The sequence below is a fragment of the Camelus bactrianus genome, chromosome 12 (assembly GCF_048773025.1).
Source record: "Camelus bactrianus isolate YW-2024 breed Bactrian camel chromosome 12, ASM4877302v1, whole genome shotgun sequence".
NCBI lineage: Eukaryota > Metazoa > Chordata > Mammalia > Artiodactyla > Camelidae > Camelus > Camelus bactrianus.
The window spans coordinates 40,293,536-40,319,483 of NC_133550.1; the positions used below are offsets into that span (position 1 = coordinate 40,293,536).

The 25,948-nt window shown below is 40.6% G+C and overlaps 1 protein-coding gene across 7 annotated transcripts in view; it reads right to left on the minus strand.

Moving 5' to 3' along the window:
• Positions 1-25,552, minus strand: part of CRADD (CARD and death domain containing adaptor protein) — a 195,329-nt gene extending 169,777 nt beyond the window's left edge. For 4 of the 7 annotated variants that reach the window (XR_012510740.1, XR_006727497.2, XR_006727499.2 and 1 more), the window contains exons 1-2: positions 25,398-25,552; positions 23,774-24,077 (exon numbers count right to left, since the gene is read on the minus strand). Coding sequence is in view for 3 of the 7 variants with exons in the window: in XM_045522418.2 (XP_045378374.1) it covers positions 4,769-4,776; positions 23,774-24,071 (306 nt within the window). In the remaining 4 variants the exon portion in view is untranslated. Of the gene's footprint in view, positions 1-4,723; positions 4,777-23,773; positions 24,078-24,825; positions 25,346-25,397 lie in introns of those variants that run through there. The other 3 variants (XM_045522418.2, XM_010962732.3, XM_045522417.2) reach the window with 3 other exon arrangements.
• Positions 25,553-25,948: the final 396 nt, after the last annotated feature.

Below are 25,948 nucleotides of genomic sequence, written 5' to 3' on the forward strand. Positions count from 1 at the left end.
GTACAATTCTATCATAAGGAAAAAAAGATCCAACTTCTAAGCAATGATTGCATGCAATACTGAGAATTTGTGAAAATTACTCTCAGTCAGATGCTACCAGAATAGACAACGTTCAATTGCAAATGGTCCTCTCCTTTAAAACATCCTTTCATTTGTACAAAAAAGTTCTATTATGAAAACAAAAGCTCCTCAAAAAGGAGCATGCATTTTTACTCCCATCAGTATGAATATCACTTCTCCCCAAAAGCAGTCATTTCAGATCCTGTAAGTGACAGGCTTCTGGGAAAGCAGCCTGCTCATTTAATACCTCTCGGACTGCTCCCTCTCCCCCACTACCTTCTTCAGGTCGTGTTTGGCTCTCCAAAAAAATATAGAACCATTAAGAGGACCTAAGGAGGGGGCAGGGGGTATCACAAAAAGAACAAATTTTAGTAGTAAATGATTCAGAGCATCAATTTTTCACATAAATTACTACTTTGAAATATGTAATCATATTCCATCACTCACATTTTTCATAATATAAATTCACTCACCATTAATACACACCGTTTTAAAAAATCAACATAAGAAAATGACTTCTCAAGTAAACACCCTATAAGCTATGGGCATAACAATGTGAAAACAGCAAAATGCTTTCAAGATATCATCTTCCATATTTATATGCACATATTTTCTTGGAAATTAATTCATTTGCAATAACAACAATAAAATCATAACAAAAGGAACCAAGATGTCAATATTTACATCACTGGAAGCTATATGGGTGCATACATTTTTCAAAAGAGAACTCCAGAATTTAATTAGAGAAAATGTATTAACCTTTGATAAGAATATTTAATGAAAGACTAACGATTTCTCTCAGAAACCACTCCTTCAGCAGGAGTAAATCATTAACTCAGCATAACACGTCTGAAAACATGCATTTATATTCCTACACTGCGCTACATTTCTAAAACTGCTTAAAAGGCACAAGTGGCTGGTAACACCATCAAAAGTAAATATAGTGACATTTAGGTTATGTGGCTCTGATAATAAAATGAAAGTTAAACAGGAATTTAAAAAATGAAGCAGAAGACATAAATTGTATTTTTTTCATTTAAATCAGACCATGAGCAGCTCCGTGTCTCCTAGCTCTGGGAGCCATTACTTACATGTTAAACTCAAAAGAAAAGGGATATGTTCGCCTAAATTAAGTAATAAAAGCAAGTCTGGCCAAGTGTCAAACCACATGGTACTAAGTTTCTTGCACATTCTGTATGAAAACAATGGTCTTCTCTAATGCAAAAGCTTAGCTGATGGGGGATATGAACAAAGTAGTTCACCTTTACCACTTCAAAGCTCTAAGGTGTTCTGTCTGATGTGTTCAGGCAGACACCTGTCACCAGAGTACAGAGACCTTATCTTTCCCATCTAAAATGATCCTGCCTCAGGAAAAGACCTGTTACTAATACATGGGTACATAAAAGGAAATCTGTAGTATATAGGAATTTAATCATAACGTTCTTAAGAGTCCTAAATATGGAAAAATTTAATAATCTTAAACATCAAATTATTTTATTAGATTAAGTGATTTTTTTCAATTTCATAAACCTCTGTGATTACCTGGTACATGAATGCATCTACTCAAAAAATAATTATTGATGTCTTCTATGGCACTGTCCTAGGTTCTGGGATGCAGGGAGAACCAGACAGTTTCAGAAGCCTTACTACTCAAGGAGCTTACAGTCTAAGGAAGGGTAACTCACTAGTCAAGTAAAAACAAGTCCAATCAAGTGCAGAAGATAGTTTCAGATTATGTTAAATGCTATAGAGGCTATAAAACAGGATGATATGAAGGAAAGTGACTTGGGAGGTGTCTAATTTGCACAGACCAGGTAGGCGTCACTGAAGAGGCCAGATACCTAAATTACTAGAAGGAGCTAATTATCAGAGCAAAACTAGGAGTAGGGCACACCTGACTGAGGGAAGAGCTGGACAAAGGCCACAAGTAGGCCTGCCGCGGCTGACCCAAGAGGTAACGGAGGCCTGTGTGGCTGGAGCACAGTGAGAGGGAGGGAGAATATGGGTGGGGTGGGAGCAGCAGATCACAGGGGCCCCGTGGCACTGGTGAGGAGCTCCGATCGTATTCTTGGGGCAATGGGAAGCCACTGGAGAGGGGTTATGCAGAGGCACAACATAATCTGGTTTGTATTTTTGAAAGATAGTTCTGGCTGCTGTGTTGATAATGGATTGTACAGGGAATACATGTGGAGGCCATTGCAGTAATCTTGGCAAAGGAAGATTAGTAGACAGATTTGGGGAGTATTTCAGAAGGCTTGCTAATGAAGTAGATGTTGGGGAGGAGGGCTAGTGCAGCAAAAGATGAGAGCAAGGATAAATCCTAGGTTTGGGCAGGAACCACAAGAAATCAAGATTTCTGTTTAGTTTAGCTCCCTCATTTCTTCCCCAGTTGGAAAGCTGCAATAAGAATCTGACCTTCTACTTCCTAAACCAGAAGTCTTTTAATTAAGAGTATTACATTGAGATTTCCAGATTAATAATTTCATGTTTTGCTATTTTGCCACTACTAATTATTCACACAAAGGCTGATTTCAAGATAAGTGTGCATTAAAAATCAAAAAAGCATACACAAATTTATCCATGTGACAGAACTTCATAGAGCTACACATACATACACATTACACACACACACACACACACACACACACACGCAGAGTACCTGTAAAAACTATCCCAATAAGGTCTGTATTTGAGTTAATAGAATTGAATCAATGTCAATTTCTTGGTTTTGACAATGGACCCTGGTTATGTAAGATATCTTTGTTGATGGGAACTGAGTGAAGGGTACCTGGGAACTGTTGGTAGTATTTTGTCTTAAATTATTTCAAAGTAAAAATTTTATTTTTAAAATCTTGTCTAAGAACACAGAACTAGTAGGAAACAGGCAATATTTGAGCCTAGATCAACTGATTTCTAGTTCTTTTGACTATATTCCCAATTACTCAACTATTCTTTAAATTAAAAGAGCTTTAGGGGGGAAAAAAAGCAATACTTAATTGGCACCTGTTTTCTCACTTTGGTAGGGAAGGAAATTTTTTTTCCCTCCTTCTTTTCTAGGTTCTGTGGCTCGTCTAATAATTAAATTGACCTGAGACGGATTAACAGGAGAAAAAGCAATTTCATTTCATATGTACCGGAGCCCCATAAAAATGTGAGACCCAAGGGTGATTAGGGAGACTGAGGCTCATACACCATCCTCAGCTAAGGAATTGGACAGGAGTCTGGGGCTTCAAAGGGGAGGACAGTAATTCACAGGACAAGAAGAAGATCAGGTATTTGGTAATCAGATATTTATTCTTCCATACAGATAGGTCATTCAGATAAAAAGTTCTCTCTGGTAACAGCTCTCTGTCTGGGCCAGGTCCCCTTTCTAAATTCTTTTAGACAGTTAAGGGAGAGGTAAAAGTTCTTCGTGAGTCGGCTGGGTCTTGACTGCCTTCAGCTCAAAACAATCTACATGTCAAAGTGGCACATTGGGGTGGCTGATTCTGCTTGCTTTCACTTTCTAAAGAGAAACTGTCTTTTAGTCAACTTTGAAGGTAGTAAGATTCTTGGGCTGCTTTTGCTTCTCCTGCCCTCAAGAACACAGTCAGCCCAAAGCAACCTTGGAGCCAATATTTGCATTTAGCTGGCTCTGGAGTCTATAGCAGGTGTGAAATGCTGTTCTAAAACAATTTAAATGCCTATGCTTTCCTTTCCTGAGTGAGTTGAACAAAACAATGAAAATGATTTAAGCCATTTGTGGAATGAACCAGAATGGAGCTTACCAAATGTGAATGGCCCAGAGTGTGGGAAAACCTGTGGCCTTGGGTTGGGTGATTTTATCCTATTTGTCCAGGGCCACTGCTCCCAGAGCCCTGCAGAGAACCATCAATAATGTCAAAGACCAACAGCTCCCATTCACAGGCTACCATAGCACCTGTCAGGTGCACTGGCCTGAAAAGAGCTGTGGTTTTTCTGTTTGCTTGTTTGTTTTGTAGGGTGTCAAGGAAGTGGGGAAGGAATAGTGGGACAGCGTGAACAAGACTCTAGGAAATCTGGTGGCGAGAAGACCCTTAAAATAAGCCAAGAACAGGTGGAGATGCTTCCCTCTCACAAGGAAAACTGGAGAGTCATGTCAGGTAGAGCCACAGTCAGGCACCACCCGGAATGTGGGATTCTCAATTCCCCCAAAGCCTACACCAACAGGACCTAGCAGGAGCAGCAACCTGAAGACAACCCAGGATGGATTTTCTTAGTTAAAATGAGAAATGGAATGAAAGTCTTTAATCTCAACTAAAATCTGGGGAAATATGCAAGAAAGGAGCAGTTAATGAACAGTCAGCCCTGGAAGATGGGAGTTGGAGTGATGTTTTTCTCTCTCTCTAGGGCAATTTTCTCACACTCAAGGCTCCATTGGTATTTCTTTGTAGACTGCTGTTAAATGTTCAGAATTTCACGTGCATATAACCTCTCTCTTGCCATACAGACTATAGATTCCTTACTCTACCTTCTATTTCTGACGAAATCTTTTTAATGCCTTTTGGAGCCCCCAGCACTCTGAGAACACTCAAAATGTACTGTTAATAAATGCCTTAGGGGGTTGAGAAACCTAATACAGCCACTCTTCTGAATAACAGAAATAGCACAATGACTATCTTGGGGAATGGGAAGAAATTCTTACCCTTGCTTGGCATTACTTGTCAAGAGGCTTGAGTTTCAATGATAATTAATTTCCTACAAAGGAGATGAAAACAAAGACAAGGTGGGGGGATTGCAAAAAATACACAAAATACCTAATGAATGGGAACAAAAGGCAAATGATCATGACCACAAACCTTGCTCAACTCTTTTTGTAGTTAGTATTTAAATGCTAATATTATCTCATTGTCCCAATACTTAAAAACCTTGAGACTAAACCATGACTGAGTATACAGGATAAACTGAAATTAAATCCTTGTGTGAAGGTGCAGAGCACAAAGGAGTTTTCATCTGTTTGGTTTACCTAATTCTTTTTCTTTTATGTACAATTTTAGAAATGAAAGGAAAGGCTCAATGGCCCTGGTATGACAAATCTCTTCTGGCAAAATTTAATTCAACAAAAATGGCAAAGATAATGACATACTTTCACAGGAAAAGTTTGCCCTGAAGAAAGGCCTCTCCAGTTTTGACTCTCAAAACAATTTCAGAACAAGCATTAGCTTTAATCCAGCCCTCCAGTAAGCACCGAGGAAAGAAAAGTAAACAAAGCTGATTCCTGTCATGCAAAGCTATTTTCCGGCTTTTCTCCCTCTTTATTCGAAGAATGGACAGACCTTCTCTGTGAAGGCCCAAAGAGTAAATGCTTTTTAGGCTTCATGGGCCACAGGGTCTCTGCTGCAACTACTCAGCTCTGCCAGCATGGTGTGAAAGCAGCCACAGATGACATGTAAACAAAAGAGCATGGCTCTGTTCCAATAAAACTTTATTTACAGACACTAAATTTGAATTTCATATAATTTTCACATGTCATAAAATATTATTGTTTTGTTGTTGTTGTTGTTGTTTAATTCTTTAAAAATGGAGAAACCATTCCTACCTCACAGGCCATGCAAAACACGTAGAGGACTGAATCTGGCTCACAAGCATTTGACCATAGTTTGCCAATGCCTGCTTGACACCAAAGGCAAGATGGCAACAAAAAGCCAAAATGATCTTAGAAAGTGTTCAGCTTGTTTCTCAAAGGAGAAGGCTGCTGGGGAAGGAAAGAAGAAGGGAACAGAAGGTGAATAGAAGAGGAAGAAGGGATGCCCATGAGAAATTAGAAGACTGCAGCCTTAGGGAGAAGAACCCAAGCAAAAGACGTGAAAGCTGGGGGGAAGGAGGGTAGTGGGTGTGGGTAACAGAAAGAAGCAGGAGGCCAAATCTCTAGGGCATTTGCAGGAAGTGAAAGTGCAAATGGGAGGCCAGCTAATGACTAGCCCAGGGGATGGACAGTAGATTAAACTGTAAGGAAGGTGAACATCATAAACATGCAGGTTAATAAAGGAACCCAGAACTTAAGAACCAAAGGTACTTACTATGTGCATAAAATTATCCTCTGAGCAGGTAGGGCAGTTCTGCTGTCAGAAGTCTACCGGGGTGTGTGCATGTTGGAGGGGGTGATTTTCATTTTGCTTTTATTTTGTACAGCGTTTCTGGGAATATCAGTTCAAAGGGGCCAATTCTGAAAGCCTTAAGTCTGCAGTCTTTGAATTCCCCTCATCTTTAAAATGATTTGATTTGACACTGGGCAGAGCTGGGCTTCCAAGGTTCTGACTGCTGTACCCACAACTATGCCTGACCTGTACATCCCCAATGGGAATTTTCAGCAGTAAAGAAGTTAAGGAACACCCTCCCATGTGAGATTGTATTATTACAACAGTTACTAATAATGCTGATAAAATGGATTAATACCCAGATAGGTCAGAACTTACGCTGCACAGAGACCAGAACAAACTCTGTTTTAAGTTTGGTAAAATAAATGGCTAATGGCTGATATTCAGCAAACACTAAATAGAGACCACTAGGAAATGCCAAAGAATCACTTTCATGAAGGGTCAAGGACTAAAGACCTATTACCTGCTGACTAGCCAGGAAAAGCTGAAAAATAAGATAAAGTTAAAAAAAAAAAAAAAAGCAGTAATAGTGTTATGAGTTGAATTGTCTCCCCAAAATTTATACGTTGAAGCCCTAAGCCCCCTAGGATTGTGACTGTATTTGGAGTCTGTAAAGAAGCAATCAAGTTACTTTATTTATTTATTTAGGAGGAGGTACTGGGGACTGAACCCAGGACCTTGTGCATGCTTAGCATGCACTCTACCACTTGAGCTATACCCTTCCCCCCAGAAGCAATCAAGTTAAAATAAGACCATTAGGGTGGCCCTAATCCAATCTGACAGGTATCCTTGTAAAAGGAGGAAATTAGGACACATGGAGAGACACCATAGATGCACACACAGAGGGATAACCATGTGAAGAGGCAGCAGGAGGGTGGTCATCTGCAAGCCAAGGAGGCCTCAGAAGAAACCAAACCCACCAACAACTTGATCTTGGACTTTCAGCCTGCAGAAACGTGAGAAATAAATTTCTGTTGTTTAAACTACCTAGTCTGGGCATTTTGTTATCGCAACTCTAGCAAACAAATACAAATAGTTACGATGCCTAGAGATTAAGAGGAAGGTGAGGGGAACAAATAAGGCCACCACAGATTCACTCAACCAACATTCACTGGCCCCACTAGGTATAGAGCAATGTGCTAGATTCTGAGTGTATAAGGATGTATAAGAAAAACTAAGTTCTTGCCCTCATTGAACTCATAGTCTGCTTGGGGACAAAATTCTAACATAGGATGGATGTGCCACCACAGAAATATGCCCCAAGTGCTTTGGAAACCCCGAACAGGAGTTTCTCAGCCAACCATGAAGGGGTTTCTTCAAGAAAGAGACGATGTCTGGACTAAGTGCTTTAATTAATTAATTAATTAATTAATTAATAAAACAAAACAAAATCCCCTCTTTCTTCTGATTGTTTGAGTAGTAGAATATATAGGAATATATTTTTGAACTGGAGAAAATAAATATCATTGAGGAAGAGAAGGAATTCTGATGTGTGAGATAAGGGGTTGTATTCTGGCCACGTTGAGTTAAGGTACAGAGCGCCGACCTGCAGCTATCCAGTAGGGCTGGAGACAGATTTAGAAGCAGTTCTCTTTGAGATGGTCATGAAGCCAGGGGTACAGATGGGCTTTGCCCAAGAAGAATGGTGCCAGTGAGAAGATAAGAAGGATTTGGCAGAACTCGGGTGAAGATGAGCATTTAACAGGTAAACAGAGTAAGAAGCTTAGAAATAGTAAATGACGATACAGGAGGAAAACCACGACATTTACTGCGCTCACAGTAAGTGCCCAATAAATGTGAGTCACTATTAGATTAAATTCAACAGACATGGCCTGTACATCAACCATACCCCCTGTGTATCCAGTCTTGGTGCATTTCAGTAACTGCAAACCAGAAACCTGGGCATCATCCCAGAATCCTCTTTCTTCCTCAGCCTAGAGTCCAGTCAGGCAATGAGTCCTTCCAATCCAGTGCTTCTCAATCTTGTTTTCATTATTCCTTCCCTAAGACTTTTAAGACATTTTTTCCTAACTGCATCCCTCCCGTGAAATTTTAACACCATGGATAACTGGGTATCTATTTATTACCATAGCCCTTTTGAAGACCACAAGCCACGGTTAATAGCTAAGATTTTTTTATACCCTGCCTCAACCAGTTTTTGCCCCCTTGGGATCATTTCCTCCCATTGAGAGCCTATGTACTAGTCCTTCCTCTTATACCCCTCTCAAGCTTATTATCCTTTTCCCGATCCTCAATGCCAGTGCCTTGTCCTCTGGACAATTTTCACCTGGAATATTCCAACAGCTTTCTAACTGTGCCCCCTAACCATATGCCACCAGAGTGGGCTTTCTAAGTGCAAGTCTGTTCATGTCAATCCTTTTATCAGAATTCATCAGTTGTCCTCCACCCCCTGTTGGACATTTACGTGGCACTCAAGGCCCCTGCTGAGCAGTCCTGGGCCTGAAACCCGTCTTGGCTGTCACCACCTCATCCCTCCCCACTAGGCACCAGGCGCACACAAGGTACAGCCATCGCCCCTGGGCCTTGGCACCTTTTGTTACCTCTGCCCAGAATGCCCTTTCCCTTAGCCTACCCAGTGAACTCCTACCTACCCTTCAACCCTCAACATAATAAAGTATATATGCACCCTTTAAAGCCGCCCCCAATTCTGTTTTACTGTAGGCTCAGCAGGAATGTCACTGTCCCTATCACCTATCTCTGTGTCACAACTCTTCAGTTACCTCTGATGGTAACAACAACTAACATTCAATTCACGTTCACTGAACGTTTAATACATGCCAGGCTCTGTTCTGAGCACTATACATGTATCATCTCATTTGTCTGAAGCACCTTTTGGGCAGGGATTATATCTTAATTTCTGTACCTGTTTAACTCCTGGCACATACTAGATATTCAATAAATGCTTGCTGAAATAATGCAGGAAGCAAAGTTTTGGAGTTTCTCTTACCTGCTCTTTTCTCTGACTTGCACAGCCCCTCCTACAATGGTTTATGGTACTTACCCTGGTAATAAGAAGTCAGCAGGGATGGGACATGACTATTCTGCCAAAGGTTTTAACAGTTTCTTCTAAACACACTCAATGATTCAGTGAAAAAAGTTATTAGGAATGCCTTTCCAAGTGCAGGAGGGGAAAAATCTAATCTACAATCCAGAACATTCACATATTTACAAATCTGGTCAATTTGAAGGATATAAATATATCTTAAAATGCCATAGGGAAAGAGTCTAACAGTTTGGGAAAAACAATGAAAAGATTTAGAAATATAATATTTAAAAGCATACAAACAAGAGACTGAAAAAAAATCAGGTTATATAATAACCTAGTGAACCACTTTGAAATAAAATACTCACAAAAAGATAAACAGAAAAATACTTTAAACAGCAGAGTGAAAACTCCTCCTCATAGTTCCTTAAGGGTCATTGGAGAAGGTCATTTAAGTCCAGCGCTCCCCTCTCCCACCCTCTGCTAACTGAAATAGCAACCAGACTTAATAGTAATTCGAAAAGACTACTTCAAGTTGATTCAGAAAGTTTTACTTTCTGAAAAAAAAAAATGTATTTTTTATACACACACATATAATCTGAATTTTATCTTTTATTTGGCATCACATGATTTTAAGTGTTAGTATCAAGTAAATAATAACTTTCTAGGAATAACTAGAGTTAAGAAAGAAAATTTCTACACAAAAATCTCCTATGGTAAAAATGCAAATATTGCATTTCACTACCCATTTATTATAAACCGTGGTTATCTCTAGGCAATAAGATTATGTGTAATTTCCATTTTTTAAATATCTTTCTAGAACCTTTTTTTAAACAACAAATATCTGTTGCTTTTATATTCAGAAAAGAAAAAGAGCTATTTTCACTTTTAAAAATGTATTTTTTGTTAAACATTAACAACATTAAATAACAACAATTGTTATTAATTTACAAGTCACTTGTATGTATGGCAGCTAATTTTCCACTTACGATAAGAAATACACATATTTTAAACCACTACCTCTGGTAAGTACTATAAGGCCCCAAAATGATCAGACACATCTCCCAAGGAAATGTGAGGTCTCTACTCCTGTCTTTGAATCTGGGCTTTGGGGACAGCCTAACTGAAACAACATAGTGAAAGTTAATGCTTTGCCAGTGTTGGGATCCAGGACCTAAGAACCCAGCAGCTTCCACTTCCTACCTTTTGAAACTCAACCACCATACTGTGAGGAAACCCCAGCCACCTATAGAAAGGCCTATGTGGAGAGAAACCAACAAGCAGCACCAATTCACCAGAAATGTGAATTTCTCACCCATCTGGGAAGTGGCTCCTCCAGTCCAGCCCCAGTTAAATGACCCCAACTAGCACCAGGAGGAGCAGAAATGAGCTGTCCCTTCTGAGCCCCACTGATATTACACATTCATAAGTAAAATACATGACTATTATTTTAAACTAGTAAGTTTTGGAGTAGCAAAAGATAAGCAGAATATCATGTTTTATGTATTTGCCTTCACCTTTTCCCAATTACAACTTAAACTCTGAGGGTACGACTCTGCCTGTACATTCATCTTTATAGTCATTCCTTCATTCATTCAATAAACATGTGAGGATAAACATGTGTCTAGCACTATACTGGATAGGTTCTGCAGGTAGAGATAAAAATAGTCTCTACCTTAGAGAACATTATGTTCTATTTGCAAAAAAAGAAAAAAAAATAGACAATCACAGAGCCTTATTAGCAGAACAGCCAGCAATGGTAGATACTCAATAAATGTTGCGTAATGAATGAATGAATAAATCAGGTTCTAAGAATGACTTTGGGAATCATGTACTATCATCCTTTTACAGATGAGGTGTGCCAATTAGCAACGTATTACTTCTTAGCTCTAAATTCACCCTCTTTGCCCTGCTTTGTGATACTAGGGCTGGACCCTGTAAATATTTCTCTGTTGTCGCATGGTGCAGTGTTAGTTTTCATCAACAGAGAGCCCTGGAGGAATGCTGCAAGGCCACTGCACAGGAAGGGTCTTATCATTCTGGTCTGGGATGCTTTATCCCCTCTAAAGTATATTGCCAGTGGCGTCTGGGAAACACAACAGTGCTCACTCTCCAGGGAATTTCTCTACCACTCAGCAGTCTGCTTTCTGAGGATCAACTCTGGTCCACTGACATTCTTTACCAAGTTTCTCAACCTGGTGGGCTTCCCTTACTGACCAGCTCCAGCCTGTAACCTCTGGCAAGTTCACTGGCCACTGGCAGGCTGCATACTCACTTGGCTGCCACTTCATCTCCAATGAGATCTGAACCTCAGCCTTGGGGGTGGGGAGAGGCTCCTTGAAAGCTCTTAGTGCCTTCATCTTGTACTCTCCTTCAGCCCAGAAAAAGCAGCTTCTTCCACTTGCTGTTTCTGTGTTCCTCAGAGACCTCTTTTACCGTGTTAGTAGTTAACCATTGTTAATTTTTTACTACTGAATAATTCTTTATATTAAATTTTCCTTGTCCAAATCACTGTGTGCTTTTTGTCTCCTAAATGGATCCTGACTGGTGCATGAAGGAATAAAAGGGCTCAAACAAATACAAGAGCCTGAAAAATCACATTTGCCCATTAACACCATCAAATGACTGATTACGAATAGAAAGAAATTGAAAGGGAAGAGATAATTTAAAAACTCAACAAAAATTGCTAAGTCAATCTCATTCAAAATCTTTGTCTAATCACATTTCTTAGAAAACCTTTTTATCTTCTTTTAATCTCCCATTTGGTAAACTTGAAAAAAAAAAAAAAAAAAGGAAATGTTGGCACAGGTGAGACCCAAGGCAAGAAAGGGTCAGAACAAAAAGGAGCTGCAGCTAGTCCAGGTTGGATAATCTAAGACATGTGACGGCATGAGAACCAAGCACTGGAATTAGAGACAGGACTGCCTAGTGCTCAGTAGCACAAATGGGAGGACCAGACTGGCGATGTTCAAATCTCAGTTCTGCTACAGCTGTGTGACCTTGGGCAATCTGTCTAATGATAATGACAGTATCCACCTCAAAGGTCTATGAGGGACTGAAAGAATTAATATTGTTAAAATGGCCATACTGCCCAAGGCAATCTACAGATTTCATGTGATCCCTATCAAATTATCCAGGACATTTTTCACAGAACTGAAAAAAAAAATCCTAAAATTTACATGGAATCACAAAAGACTCAGAATTGCCAAAGCAATATTGAAGAAAAAGAATGAAGCTGGGGGAAAAATCCTCCCAGACTTCAGATAATACTACAGAGTTACAGTAATCAAAACAGCATAATATTGGCATAAAAACAGACATATGGCTCAATGGAACAGAATAGAGAGCCCAGAAATAAAACCCAAAGACCTACAGTCAATTAATCTTCAACAAAGGAGGCAAGAATATACCATAGAGAAAAGACAGTCTCTTCAGCAAGTGGTGTTGGGAAAACTGTATAGCAGCCTATAAATCAATGAAGTTAGAACACTCCCTCACACCATACACAAAAATAAACTCAAAATGGCTTCAAGACTTAAATATAAGACAAGACACGGTAAGTCTCCTAGAAAAAAACAAGCAAAACATTCTCTGACATAAATCTTATCAATGTTCGCCTAAGGCAGTCTACCCAGGCAATAGAAATAAAAGCAAAAATTAACAAATGGGACCTAATTAAACTTACAAGCTTTTGCACAGCAAAGGAAACCATAAGCAAACAAAAAGACAACCTACGGAATGGGAGAAAATATTTGCAAATGATGTGACTGACAAAGTTAATTTCCAGACTATATAAACAGCTCATACAACTTAATAACAACAACAAAAAAAACAACTCAATCTAAAAATGGGCAGAAGATCTAAACAAGTAAATTCTCCAGTGAAGACATACAAATGGCCAATAAGCACATGAAAAACTACTCAATATCACTAATTATCAGAGAAATGCAAATCAAAACTACAATGAGGTATCACGTCACACCAGTCAGAATGGCCATCATTCAAAAGTCCACAAACGATAAATGCTGGAGAGGCTGTGGAGAAAAGGGAGCCCTCCTACACTGATGGTGAGAATGCAGTTTGGTGCAGCCGTTATGGAAAACAGTATGGAGATTCCTCAAAAAACTCAAAATAGACTTACCATACAATCCAGCAATCCCACTTCTGGGTATATATCTGGAAGGTACTCTAATTCGAAAAGACACATGCACCCTCAATGTTCATAACAGCACTATTTACAATAGCCAAGATATGGAAACAACCTAAATGTTCATGGACAGATGACTGGATAAAGAAATTGTGGTATAAATACAACGCAATACTACTCAGAAGAATAAAATAATGCTATTTGCAGCAACATGGATGGACCTAGAGATCATCATCCTAAGTGAAGCAAGCCAGAAAGAGAAAGAAAAACACCATATAATATCACTCATATGTGGAATCTAAAAAAAAGAAAATTAGAGTACACTATGAATTCATCTACAAAACAGAAACAGAGTCGCAAACATAGTAAAGAATCTTATGGTTACTAGGGGAAAGGGTGTGGAAAGGGATAAATTTGGGAGTATGAGATTTGCAAATGTTAGCCACTATACGTAAAAATAGATTTTAAAAAATATCTTCTATATAGCACAGGGAACTATATTCAATACCTTATAATAACACTTAATGAAAAAGAATATGAAAATGAATATATGTATGCATATGCATGACTGGGACATTGTGCTGTACACCAGAACCTGACACATTGTAACTGACTGTACTTCAATTAAAAAGAAAAAAGAAACAATACAGGGGAAAAAGGTCTATCAGGATAAAGTGAGTTTATATATATAAAGTCCTTAGGCTGGTATATAATCTAAATTTTCTTTCTAACCTCCTCTCTTCTTCAACATTCTCAAGCCATTTTTTTCCTCAATGTCTTCTGATTTTGAAAAGGTTGGAGAAGACCTGTCTTGCTCCAAACACTGCTCTCCTGTACTCTTCCTGCCACATCTGGCCTTCAATCTGGGCTTTGCTGACTTAAGATATAGAACATTCTCCCTCCTTAAAGGGCTACCATTTCTTTCCAGGCCCACAAGTGTGGAACTATTTTTAAAAAAAGAAAAGAAAAGAAAAAGAAAGTGGGAGTGATATAGTATAGAGGACATCTCTTAATCAGCTTTCACCTCTTCCTCTGGGAACTGTCCCTTCCCCACTCCAGTTGACTCTGGTGTCCTAAGGGAAGGGCTCAAAACACCCTAGGCCAGACTCTGAACCTTGAGAAAAGTGGAGGAACTCAGCTACAGATGGTCATCAATGCCCAGAGATCCCCAGAGTGGCCTCCTTCCTGCCCCTACTGAGCCCTGGAATTTTAGCGATTCCTTCAAAGTCTGAGCAACCCAGTATACATTCGAGAAGTTTCTATTTTTGCTTATGTTTGCAATAGGTCTACTGCTTGAAGTAAAGAGCCCACCTACATGTCTGACAGCCTTTAGTTTCCTCATCTGTAACATCTCTGAGGTACCTTCCGGCTCCGACCTTCTCCAGTTCTAACAACAGTGCAAGTCCCAGCAGATGTGCTCTGCTTGCTCTGTAATTCTCCATAACAACTGCACCATCCCTGCTCGGCTCCCATATGCCTTATGTACAAACGGTGCAGTGGAGAGATGCTTTAAAAGGCTTATATTTAGGTTATAAAACCACAAGCCTCTCGTTTGCCACTTACTACATCTCAGCAGTATTATTTTGGTAACAGCGTCGCCACCCTCTCTGCTACAGTGCTGAGCATAAATAGAACATGAACATTTCCAGGAATTGTCAACTTGGCACTTCTTACAAGGAGTTAAGATTTCTTTTATAACACTAACAAAAATAAAGCCTAAGACTAAAACCTGCCCCAAACTTCTTCTAGAAGTTACATTTCCTTCTCAATTAAAATTTACTGTCTGGAAAAGTACAATGTACTCTTTTTTCCCTCTGGGGAAAAAGTCCTTCAAAGAATCATATTCATATACTCCTTACTGCTAAAACTGTAGAACAAGTATAAACACAGCTGCCTATTAAAATTAAGTAAAGGCAAACATTCCTGCAGCTAGCTACAACAGCAGCCTACAAGTTTGAACTATACCCATAAAAAGAGAAAGCTACCTTGCTAAGCATATGGTTAAACTCCGAGGCCGAGCCACCAGAAAAGCTGGTTATTGGAACTGACGACTTTCGATAGCATGATTTAAGAGCTGCAAAAGTGGGACCTGATTCCAGTAGCAGGAGAGCCAACACACTGTCTCCTGATCACAGCCAAGGAGAGTTCGTCTCTTTTTTACTCTCAAGGTAGCAAGTTGGGATGGAAGCAACCCAGAGCTCTGTTCCTTGACCCCATATGGCCTCACATTAGACCCTACCCATCCTCCACCAACACACAAAAAAAGAGGATAAAATGAGAGATAGTGAAGAGAGATACCAACCAGGAGTTAGCCTTTGGCCAATAGGCAGGAAAGAAAAAGACAGAAAAGCCCCAGAGGCTGCATGTCTGGGAGAGGCTGGAGTAGGGGGAGGAAGAAGAAGGGGGTTGCTGGCAAATAATAGGCTCTGGAGCCCCACAGGTTACCAGAATTAGGGAGGAGAGAAAAACGAACTTTGAGAAAGTGTCTTTACAGGATGTGATTCAGCAGGCTTTGAAGTCAAAGTGCCTAGATTTCAAATTTGGCTTAACTCTGTTATACGACCTTGAGCAAGTGACTTAACATCTCTGTGCGATAAGGGTAATAATACCACCCGCCTCATCAAGTTATTGTCAGGATTAAATGCATTAATAAATGCTAAGGACCTGGAACATAGTGAGTTAAGCCCCCAAGAAATATTATGATTATTATTTTACTACTATTATTTGAGGTTCTTGGTGAGACATAGGAAAAAACTAAGATTCATTTTTAATTACAAATAAAAACTGTGGGCAGGCAGGCAAATTGTCTGACCAACCCACAGATGGACAGACTAAGCCAGTCCCAGTCTTCCCAGCTGGCCATTCGTGTCCCTCCTCCTCTCATCCATCTTCAAGCCATCTTCCACTCCCTCTGTAGCTGAGAGCAGCATCCAACTCATTCTCTACTGGAAGGTTCTGTCTCCATTTGGACTTAGCTTGATCTACAGAGTGCACAGTACTGTGGATGGTCTGTAATTACCAAACAATGTGAACTGGCAATGAAAATAATTCCCCCAAATCCAAATTCACCAGATAATACAAAACCCTCCCATCAGTTTTGTTCTATGAACATGTAGCCTATGTATCCCCAAAGAGCTCTAATGGAGTTTAACGTTGGCAGCAGCATCACACCTGCATGGAGTCTGAGATTCTAGAACACTGTTAAGCAACAATGTCCAGAGAATTCAAAGAATTAAAACATTTGTGATTGCAGATTTAAAACAAAACTATCTATCCTTCTATATCTCCATTCCAGCCTCCTTCATCTTCCCGCACCTGAAAACAAGGACAACTCTATCGGCAAGCACACAGGCTTGGGGAGGCCCACAGTTAGGGAGCAATAAGTGAGAAAGGAGCCATGTGCCTAATATGCTTGTCGGATCTCAAGGTTCTCAACTCTGACTGCACTTTAAAATAGCCTAGGAAAGTGTCTGCGCATGTATATGCATGTTTTGTGTCTTTAAAACCACTGCTCAGATCCCACCTCCACAGAGTTTGGCATGAACTGGCCTGGGGAGAAGCCTGAGGATAATCAGGGGTTTTTTTTTTAGCCAGAGTTGAAAAACTCTGAACTAAATCAATCCTGATGGTCGATAGGGTGATCGATGTAGCCAAGCAACCCATACATCCACAGGAGGAGGAAAAAATTCACAGTGAGAATTTCTAAAAGAAAAGAACATTAAATCCATTTTTTAGAGTGATATGGAGGCATCCCTGCTGGGGAGAGACCTGTCACATGGTTTGCTATTCCTAGAAAGAGCTGTAGTTAACTGCCAACAGATGCATTATTTCATCAGTCCCATAAATACTCGATAAAAGTCTTTTGCTCTTCCTATGTCAGCCTTGTGGGGTGGGGGGTGGAGGGACATGGGGAAGGCTTCTGAAAAATGCATTACTGAACCATCAAAATTTCCTTTTAAATCATTAAAATTGGCACTAATAAAAAAATTTTAGTAAAATCTCATCCCAGTATACCTCTAAAAGCATTTGAAAATTTTCCTCTTAAAATGAAGAAAAAGGCAATAGTACAATGTTTTAAAAGGCTAATTTCAATGATTAACACTACAACATGATATAATTCCATTTTAAACCCAGTGGGGAGCCAAGATTGCACAGCAAAAGTCCGAAATCCAGAGTGGGGAGGCCTGGATTCCAGTGGTGGCAATAAATTACATTAACTAGCTATGTGATCATGGGCAGGTTTTCTTAATCTTCCTAGCACTCAGTTTTCTCAGAGGAAAAATCAGATGATCTGTGAGTCCCTCCCAGTATAAAAGTCTGGAATATCAGGATATGTCTCCATTTTGCTGACTTGTTACATTAGCAAATGAATGTGTTTACAATTTAGACAACTTAAAATTAAGTCATTCTGGCAAGTCTGCTAATAAATTTAACCAGTTCCCAGTCACTGTGCATCCAATGAATAAGCAAAACAGTAAAGTATCTTGAATATGGCATTATCTTCTATCTGAACTAGAGCTGGTGAGATAGGCTGGGACCTGGGACCCTTTACTGGAGTGCTTGCACCTGGACCAACATTTCCTTGAGCAACAGAACACAAAGAACCTTTAAAAGACTAAAAATAACTGCATGCATGCACAGTTGGGGCAAACTGTGAACAAGATACAAAAAGGCCAAAAGGTGCCAGGAGCAAAAGTAGGGTACTGCACATGATCCCTGCACATGGCACCACCAAAGGGGTGGGCAGACCACCTAAGCCACCCCTCCAGCCTGACCCACCTATCCACCCCTACCCTCACCCCATTTAAGGGACCAGCTTGCCCTACCACCAGGGAGTAAGCCAGGGCACCTGTTACCTATTTTTGCTCCCTTATGCTGCAGCATGAGTCCTAGTAAAATATTGCCTGAATTTCTCATCTGGCCTTTTATCAATTTCTATTGATTAGAGAGTCCAAGAAGTGAGTCCATTAACACTGGAGCCTTCCTCCCCTAACTATACCAGCCAGATGATGGTTCCTGCCCCAAAGTCCTTGCTCTTTTAAAATAAGAAAATACATGAAAGGCATCTTCACACTTTTTGCCATATCCTCATACTATTATTATTTTCTTGGTATTTTTCTTTATGTTGACTCACTTTTACTTAAATAAAAGCAGTATGTTTCAAAGGAACTTCATAAATAGAAAACAATTTTCCTTTCCATAAATGGAAGGAAATCATTAAATGGATACAAGAAAAAGAAAAGCAAAACAACTAAATTCTAACTAAATACTGTTATTCACAGAAGGCTTCAAGCATGAAGAGCTTTTTCTGTCTGTTAAAAATTAGCAAATGTCAAGAGATGTTACAGAAATACTAGTACCAAATGGAGGCTTTCACTTGGATGTTGTCAGGATTGAAACAGAAAGAAAAAAGAAATAGCTGTCTCACCTCGCGACTTAATTATATGTCCACATAGCATCTAAAATCATTTTAAGAACCACCAATATCATAGCGGAGCACACATCTCACATTCTGGGAAGCGCCATGACAAACGGTCAAGACTGGGCCTTTGCTGATCGGAAGTGTGATTCATCTCTCTAGAAGGATGGTTATCCTCCCAGAAGGGCCTGGGCTCTAGCCTATCACTGGGGCTTCCACTTGAGTTCCTTTGCACCGTGGTCCCCTCTGTCTGAAAGCTCTTCCTCCATGTATCCACTCTGTTGAAGAATTCAGATCTCTGCTTAGTGACCTCTCATCAGAGCAGCTTTCTCTGACCACCCCACATCATTTGCTAAGCCCTTCCTTACCCACCAAGCACGCTGCTCTTCTTCATAGCACTATCACCATCTGATGCATTATTTGTTCATTTGCTGGTTGTCTGTCCCCATCAGATCATAGAATACAGTGAGCTTCAAAGAGCAGGATCTTTATTTACTACAACATCCCCAGCACCCAATGTCTGGTACATGGCCAAGACGAATATTTGTTCAATGAATGAATGAATGACTCTTCTCAGTTGATCTGAGATCCTTCATGTGTCTCTATTACCTAATGCCTAGAATCCAGTTGGGCCTCAGGAAGTGTATGATAGTCATGCTGGGGATACACAGAAATATGGGCTCTCTGAGGACTCTGCCCTTACCACAAGGAGGGGTCTTGCTCTGGATGCTGACCCACCATTTCCTCTCCAGGACACAGGCTGTCACAGAGTGAGCTCTACTCAACCTCAGTGGAAGTGCCTAGATAAACCACAAACCTGATGAACTAAGATCAACACTGAATTTATGCACAGAAAAGGTGTGAATTCGTGGTATGATTCAAAACTCCCAGGCTAGAAATCTCTCTAATAAACCTATTACAATACCTAAAATTTTTGCCATCATTACTCAGTAACTTCAGATGCATCCAAGCATATTTCTGGAAGCCAGACTATATCTCAAAACAGTGGCTGATGTGGCTCTGCATGATCACACAAGACCAGCTCCAAAAGGGACCAGCTGAGCCCTGGAGCCTGTGGGTAGAGGGGAAACGGGCCAGCCCTGCATCCTGCTCTAGTGAGGATAGCCATGGAGTCCAGAGCACAGGGTCCAAGGCAAGGCCCAGCTCAAGTTCAGGCAAGGTTGTAACAAATGACACCCCCAGGACAGCTACTCCAGCAGGCCAGAATTGAGGCATCTGATGCTAACATAGAAGCCACTGAGCTGCATTTCAAGATATCTGTCCTTCATCCCTGCTGGTGGCTAAGAGAACACAAAGCAGAAATTCAGCCTAGGGGGGAGGGGAAAAAAAAAAAAACAACTCCCAAGCCTAAAAAAGATGAGGGTTAAAGGAGGGGTTGCCAAGCTGTTAAGTGGGAATCATGGCAGAGACCCAGTCCCACAGCCGAGGCCAACATGGTGGAACACGGAGTCCTCGGGCCCAGAAGTCCCTCCCACCACGACTTAAGGCTAAGTCCCACCAGCTGGTGAGACTGGGGCTGCTGACAAACCTCCGTTCCAGATCCAGATTAGCTCAGGCACTGGAGCGAGCCTGTCAGCCTAGACAGGGCCCAGGAGTAGTGGGAAGCCAGGTAGGCGGGCACATGCTGCCTTTACCCAGACTCAGCACTCTACTCATCCCCAAAATGACCTGCCAGGAGCCCAGAGAGCATTTCCAGCTGATCTAGTGTCTACTACATGACCTTGGCCAGTCAGGGACACACCGTGAAGCGTTCTTTCCATGGTGCCAAGCTGGATTAAGTCACTTTAACGCCAGAAGTCCTCTTTTAGAATATAAGGGTTCTTATAAGGTGAGAAAAACACAGAATCAATTATCCATTAATATCTTAGGCTTTTTTTTTTTTAACAAAGGTAGGGATACCAGTCATCTAGGCAGATTCTGAGAGAATCAAAGGTTTAAAGTGTTTGTTTTATTTTGTTTTGTGCTATTTTGTTTTGTTTTGGGATTTGCTGGGGGCAGAGTTTATGAGAGTAGAAAGAATCAAGATACAACTTGGTTCTTCTCAAAAAAAACTACGCCCAGAATATAAATTAAAAGCAACTAAGTAGGATCAATCACCAAATAAGGCCTTTGAGGTAGCTCAGAGTTTACAAGTGAAACACAAAAATTAACCAAACAAGTGAAAGGGAAACCAAGAATCTCTGAGAAGACCAGAACAAGAAAACTTTTTCTAAGATAAAATCAGTTCATTCTTGGAAAAGGATCGACCTCCTGGACAAAGAGAAAGCCACCCCTCCCCATTCATCTTCAAAGCCTCCCAAGAGGAAAGCACCAAACCTATACAAACCGATTAATAACTGCAACCAAAATGAGTAAACCGTCGGAAGAGGTTAATATATGCACATACATAGATAAGTACCACACTTTCCTACATTCTAATTCCTCAAAGTTCAAACATGCCTTTACAAAAATTTAAATGGACTATTTAAAAGCTTATTAAAACTACCCAATTACAACACTAGGAAGCACTGGGGTCCTGGGAAAAAGGCCTCTGGGTCCATTCGTATTTTTTACAGGGACATTAAATTGAAGGCATTTCAACTCTGATATTCTTTCCAGGATTTTTTAAAAAAACAGATTTCCAATTATAATTAAAATTAAAATACTGCCATCAAATTAACTAATTTAAACATTGAAAGTTTAAGGTCCCAAATAAAAGAAGGCTGTTACCTAACACATCATTGCCTCCACACCTTATATATATAGACATCGCTAAAATTTACGGTGTAATGAATTTTCCATAACGTGTGGATTTTAAAAGTGGTTTTTATGAGATGGAAAACTACCAAGTGAGGAAGGGAATGATAAACTCCAAATTCTGACTTTATCAGTGAGTGGGGTTGGGGGAGAGCTAGGACTGGGGAAGTGCACCAAGGAGTCCTCAAAGGCCATGGTAATATTTTTTAACTGAGTGATGGGGAGACAAGTGTTCACTGTGCTGTTACTCTTCACATCTTAGTTATATTTTGTAATCTTACTTAAAATATTCAACAACTAACAAAAACTACTTTAAAAGTGAGTTTATGTAATTGTCATCGTGGAAAGTAAAGAGAACATTATGTAAATCAAATCCTTTTTTTCAGAATATTTTTTCATTAGCAGTGTTACTCAACAAGACAAACAATAAAAAGTACTTAATTTGTACTCTTAATACAGATAGATTAGTAGCCAATTTATCGTGCCATTTGACCACTTCCACATAATCAAATTAACATTTTTCCAAACACAACACAGATACACTCAATTTTTTCCCATTCCAACTGTTCCATACTGCTTACTTTTTAAAAAAACTATTTTTTCCTCAACTTCACTGTAACTGTCACCATTTGGTTAAAAAAAATCTTATATTTTTCTTTTTCTTTGAATGAATTGGAAGAAATTAATGGGGTCATACTTCTTTGAACAACATACAACAGTATTATTGACAACATCCACAGTGATTATGAAAATTAAATGAAATATTTTGGAAGTAACAGGCTTTCAGTTTCCCTGTTTTGTTGTTTCCAACTACGTGTTAACAAGAGGAAACTCCAAGTCAAATACCAGGAAGACATTAGACACCATAACATTACTTTTAACATCTCCCCAATTCTGTTATTTATTCTGTTTTCAATCAAGTGGTAGAAATGTCTTAACTACATCAGTTTGGCTTTGTTCACATACCTGGAGTATTTAATTTTGTAAGGACAATCCAATCTGAGAATATCTGTAGTCCTCAGAGGCCAGCTTTTTTCAGTATTTCAAAAGCCTAAAGACATATATTTATCTGTAATTTGGCCATGCTAGGAAATGAAAATATTTTTGCTTCTTCCACTGGGATTTTACCAGGCCTTCCTAAGTTAACCAGTTATCTCACACTGATCAAATATTCTGACAGATGTCATTAATAAAAACAGAAGAATTAATCATGATACTTAATGCATGTGGTCTGGAAAATCATTTAAAATATGAGGTCCGTGGGGCAAAAATAATCAAAGTGGTCTTTTTTTTTTTTTTTTTAAATAGTTAGTTATATTGGTATTTTAAAAACAACAACAAAGAAGTCTGGGGACCTCTGAGTTGGGGTAGTTCTATCATTGCAATCAAAAACTCCTGAAAATGTTGATTTCCTAACTCTGCTAAAAATCTGCAAGTCAACTCTCTTTTTTTCCTTTTGCCAGTTCAGTTCTCTGCTCCTCAATCTGTGTAAAAAGTAGAAGTCACAGGAGGTGTTAACAGGAAACAAGTGTTTCATATCACATCCTCTTTCTGCTGAAGGCCAGGCTGATAGCACTAGGACTGCTTCTCTTTCCCTCAGGTTCCAACTTCCCTTAAAATCAAAATGAGACCCCAGCCCCCTGCCCCCCGTAAAATTATTGTCTTATAAAATTAAATACTCTGGGTATCTGAACAAAGCCAAACTAAAAAGGACAACTTTAAATCAATGGCCTTTAAAAACAAACTAAGTCAGCCTTCCAAATAATCCCCTTTGGCCCTGCAGGAGAGCCCAGGGAACAGGTGCAAGGCGTGCCTTCCTAGAGGCTGTCTCCTCCTTCATGAATCTGACCTTTTCCAGCCGGCCGCTCTGGCACCCCACGAATCAGTTATCAGGAAGCCTAAAGCCTGCTTTCCCATCTGCACTTTCCAAATGGCTGCTGATGCCAAGGGCTGAGATATGACCTGGCTCTCATCTGAGAACATGCCTCCCAAGTGACCTGCCAACTTTCCCTGGAAGCATTTCTGAATGTATTCTCTGACCTCCCTCCTCACCTTCTCAATCATGGTTCATCCTTCCTTCCTTCCTTCCCTGAACTGCCTAATTCCACCTCCTCATCCGGTGCCTCCAATGCCATATGCCTTCAATTCAAACTCCTTACCCACTTTCAGAAACTGCTGATCCCTCTCAGCCTAAAAATCCAACTTCAAGTCCAAAGGGCATAGTTACAACAATTTTGGAGCTGGTTTGAAGAGATCTTTTTGAGGCCTACCTGCAGGCAGCTCAACTATGGCTTCTTCTCTTGCCTTCTCCAGTTTCTCCCTTACCCAGGGAAATTCCTGAAGGGAATCTAGGAATGCATCGAATGCTTTAGGACCCCTGGAAGGTAGGATATCCAGCAGCAGCATTGTTTTCCGGAGGCCTGTAGCTTGAGCTTTAATTTCTTGAACATGGTTTTCCGTCAAGACCCCTTCCTGGTAAAGATACTGGAGAACCAGTCCCTCCACCAGTACCTCTGCACCCAGCTCCAGGCGAAGGGAGCGAAGAACTTGCTTGTCTCTAGCCTCCATTTCCCCCTGGGAAAAGACAAAATGGTATCTCAGATCATAGGGATGCTGATGAGCCCTGAAAGACAGTGTCTTACAATGCAAGTTCCTCAAGATCATGGACATCTCTGTGAACCTCAGCAGAGCTCCAGGCCATGGTGTTTAGTACACTGGCTGAGCCAAGCTGAATTAATTTCAAATGTTTCTAAACATGATGAACAGCACCGAACATGAATCATTCTCTCTGTTTTTGCTTTCCACACAGTGGGGTCCTAGCTCAATTCCTCGTGCCATAAAGGGATTTGGGAAAAAACTGAACAGAGACCCTTCTTTAAAAGCAACTTTTATCTGAGGAATACACAGGAGTATTCAATTTTAACATGCTTGAAAAGAACTAGTGCTTTTATTTTAACATTTCCTTCATCAGATACCCCTCCACCGCAGAAACTGCGAATATTCACTTAAGCAAGTGCCCTTTAGATGGTGGGCATTTTCAGAAACTGATCAGCAATGGGAGTAGGGCCCGAAACCAGCAGGTACTGATAAGTTTAAGGATCTTTTTCCCTAAGAAAAGAGGCCTATATATGCACCACTGCCTTCAAGAAAAATATGAAGAGTTCATGCCCAGTCTACGGTAAATCTCACATATAGTCACAGACTCCAGCCCTTCCCTGGGAGAATTCCCAGTCTCTATCACAACACTGCCATGGCCACACATGCATAGGACATTTAATGGTTTGGGGTTTTCTTCGTTTTGTTTGAAAGGAAAAATGTCCACCTGCTAATCCTTGGTCAGAAGTCACGCAAGAGTGGAAGGCATGTTTCCAAGACGAGTGCACCAGTGAGCAGAGGGGCCGCCACGAGAGTAACTAGGTGGCGAGGAGTGGGGGGGTGGGGGTAGGGGCGGCAGATGAGGCTTCATGACACCCACAGAAACAACCCGGGCCGGCGACCCGGACCCCCGGCCCTCCTCGCAGGCCTCTGTGAAGTCCGAGAGGCGGCAAGTGAGCAAGTGGGTGGGGGTGCACTTTAGGCTGCCCCCGCCCATTTGGAACTGTTTATTCCCTGCTTTGCCAGCTGAAGCCCGGCGGCATTAGGAACAGGAAGAACTACCAGAGATTTTCAGGGCAACCTGACCCGTTAAAAACGGGGTGCTGGGAATGATCTTCAGAGCAGACCGAGGGGAGAGAGGGCCCCGGCACCCCACTGTCACCCTAACCCGTCCGGGCTCCTGAACGCCGCTAGCAAGGTAGGGACGAGGGAGCCACGCAGGGCCCAGGCCGCAGACGCCGCGGCGCGGAGCCTTCGAGAAAAGGTGGATACGGGGGGTTCTGGTTTCCTATTACTTACGTCCGCAAACACGTATCTTTAAAAAAAAAAAAAAAATCTGCAACCGGAATCCAGACTGTCAGGGAACCTGTACCACAAGCACCATCTTTGTTGAAGGCAAAAGCCCTGAACAGGAAGTGTTGTCGCCATCTTTATTAAGGGCAAACACAGGAAGTGCTGTGGCCATCTTTATTGGTGGCCCGAGTGTTGGGATGAAGCCTTTTCCGCCATGTTTGCTGTGGGTAAATAATATCATCTCCTGGAGTTGGAAAGTAGTGATATCATTTAGGGAGTTATTGAAGGAAAGGAGTAATTGGATAATTGCATTTTTTAATTGGATAATTGCATTTTAACACATTAACTACACCAGGACCTTGCACACAGTTGACAAAATATAGTCAGGTCTCAAAAGTCACCTTTATCAGGAAGACGTTCCGTGACCACTTTTATTTAAAATTACAGCATTCATCTCCTGCACGCCTCATCCCCTTTTCCAGCTTTATTTTCATCATAAGCACGTATCACTATCTTATTAAAACTTTTACTTAATCACTTGTTCATCACCTGTTTCC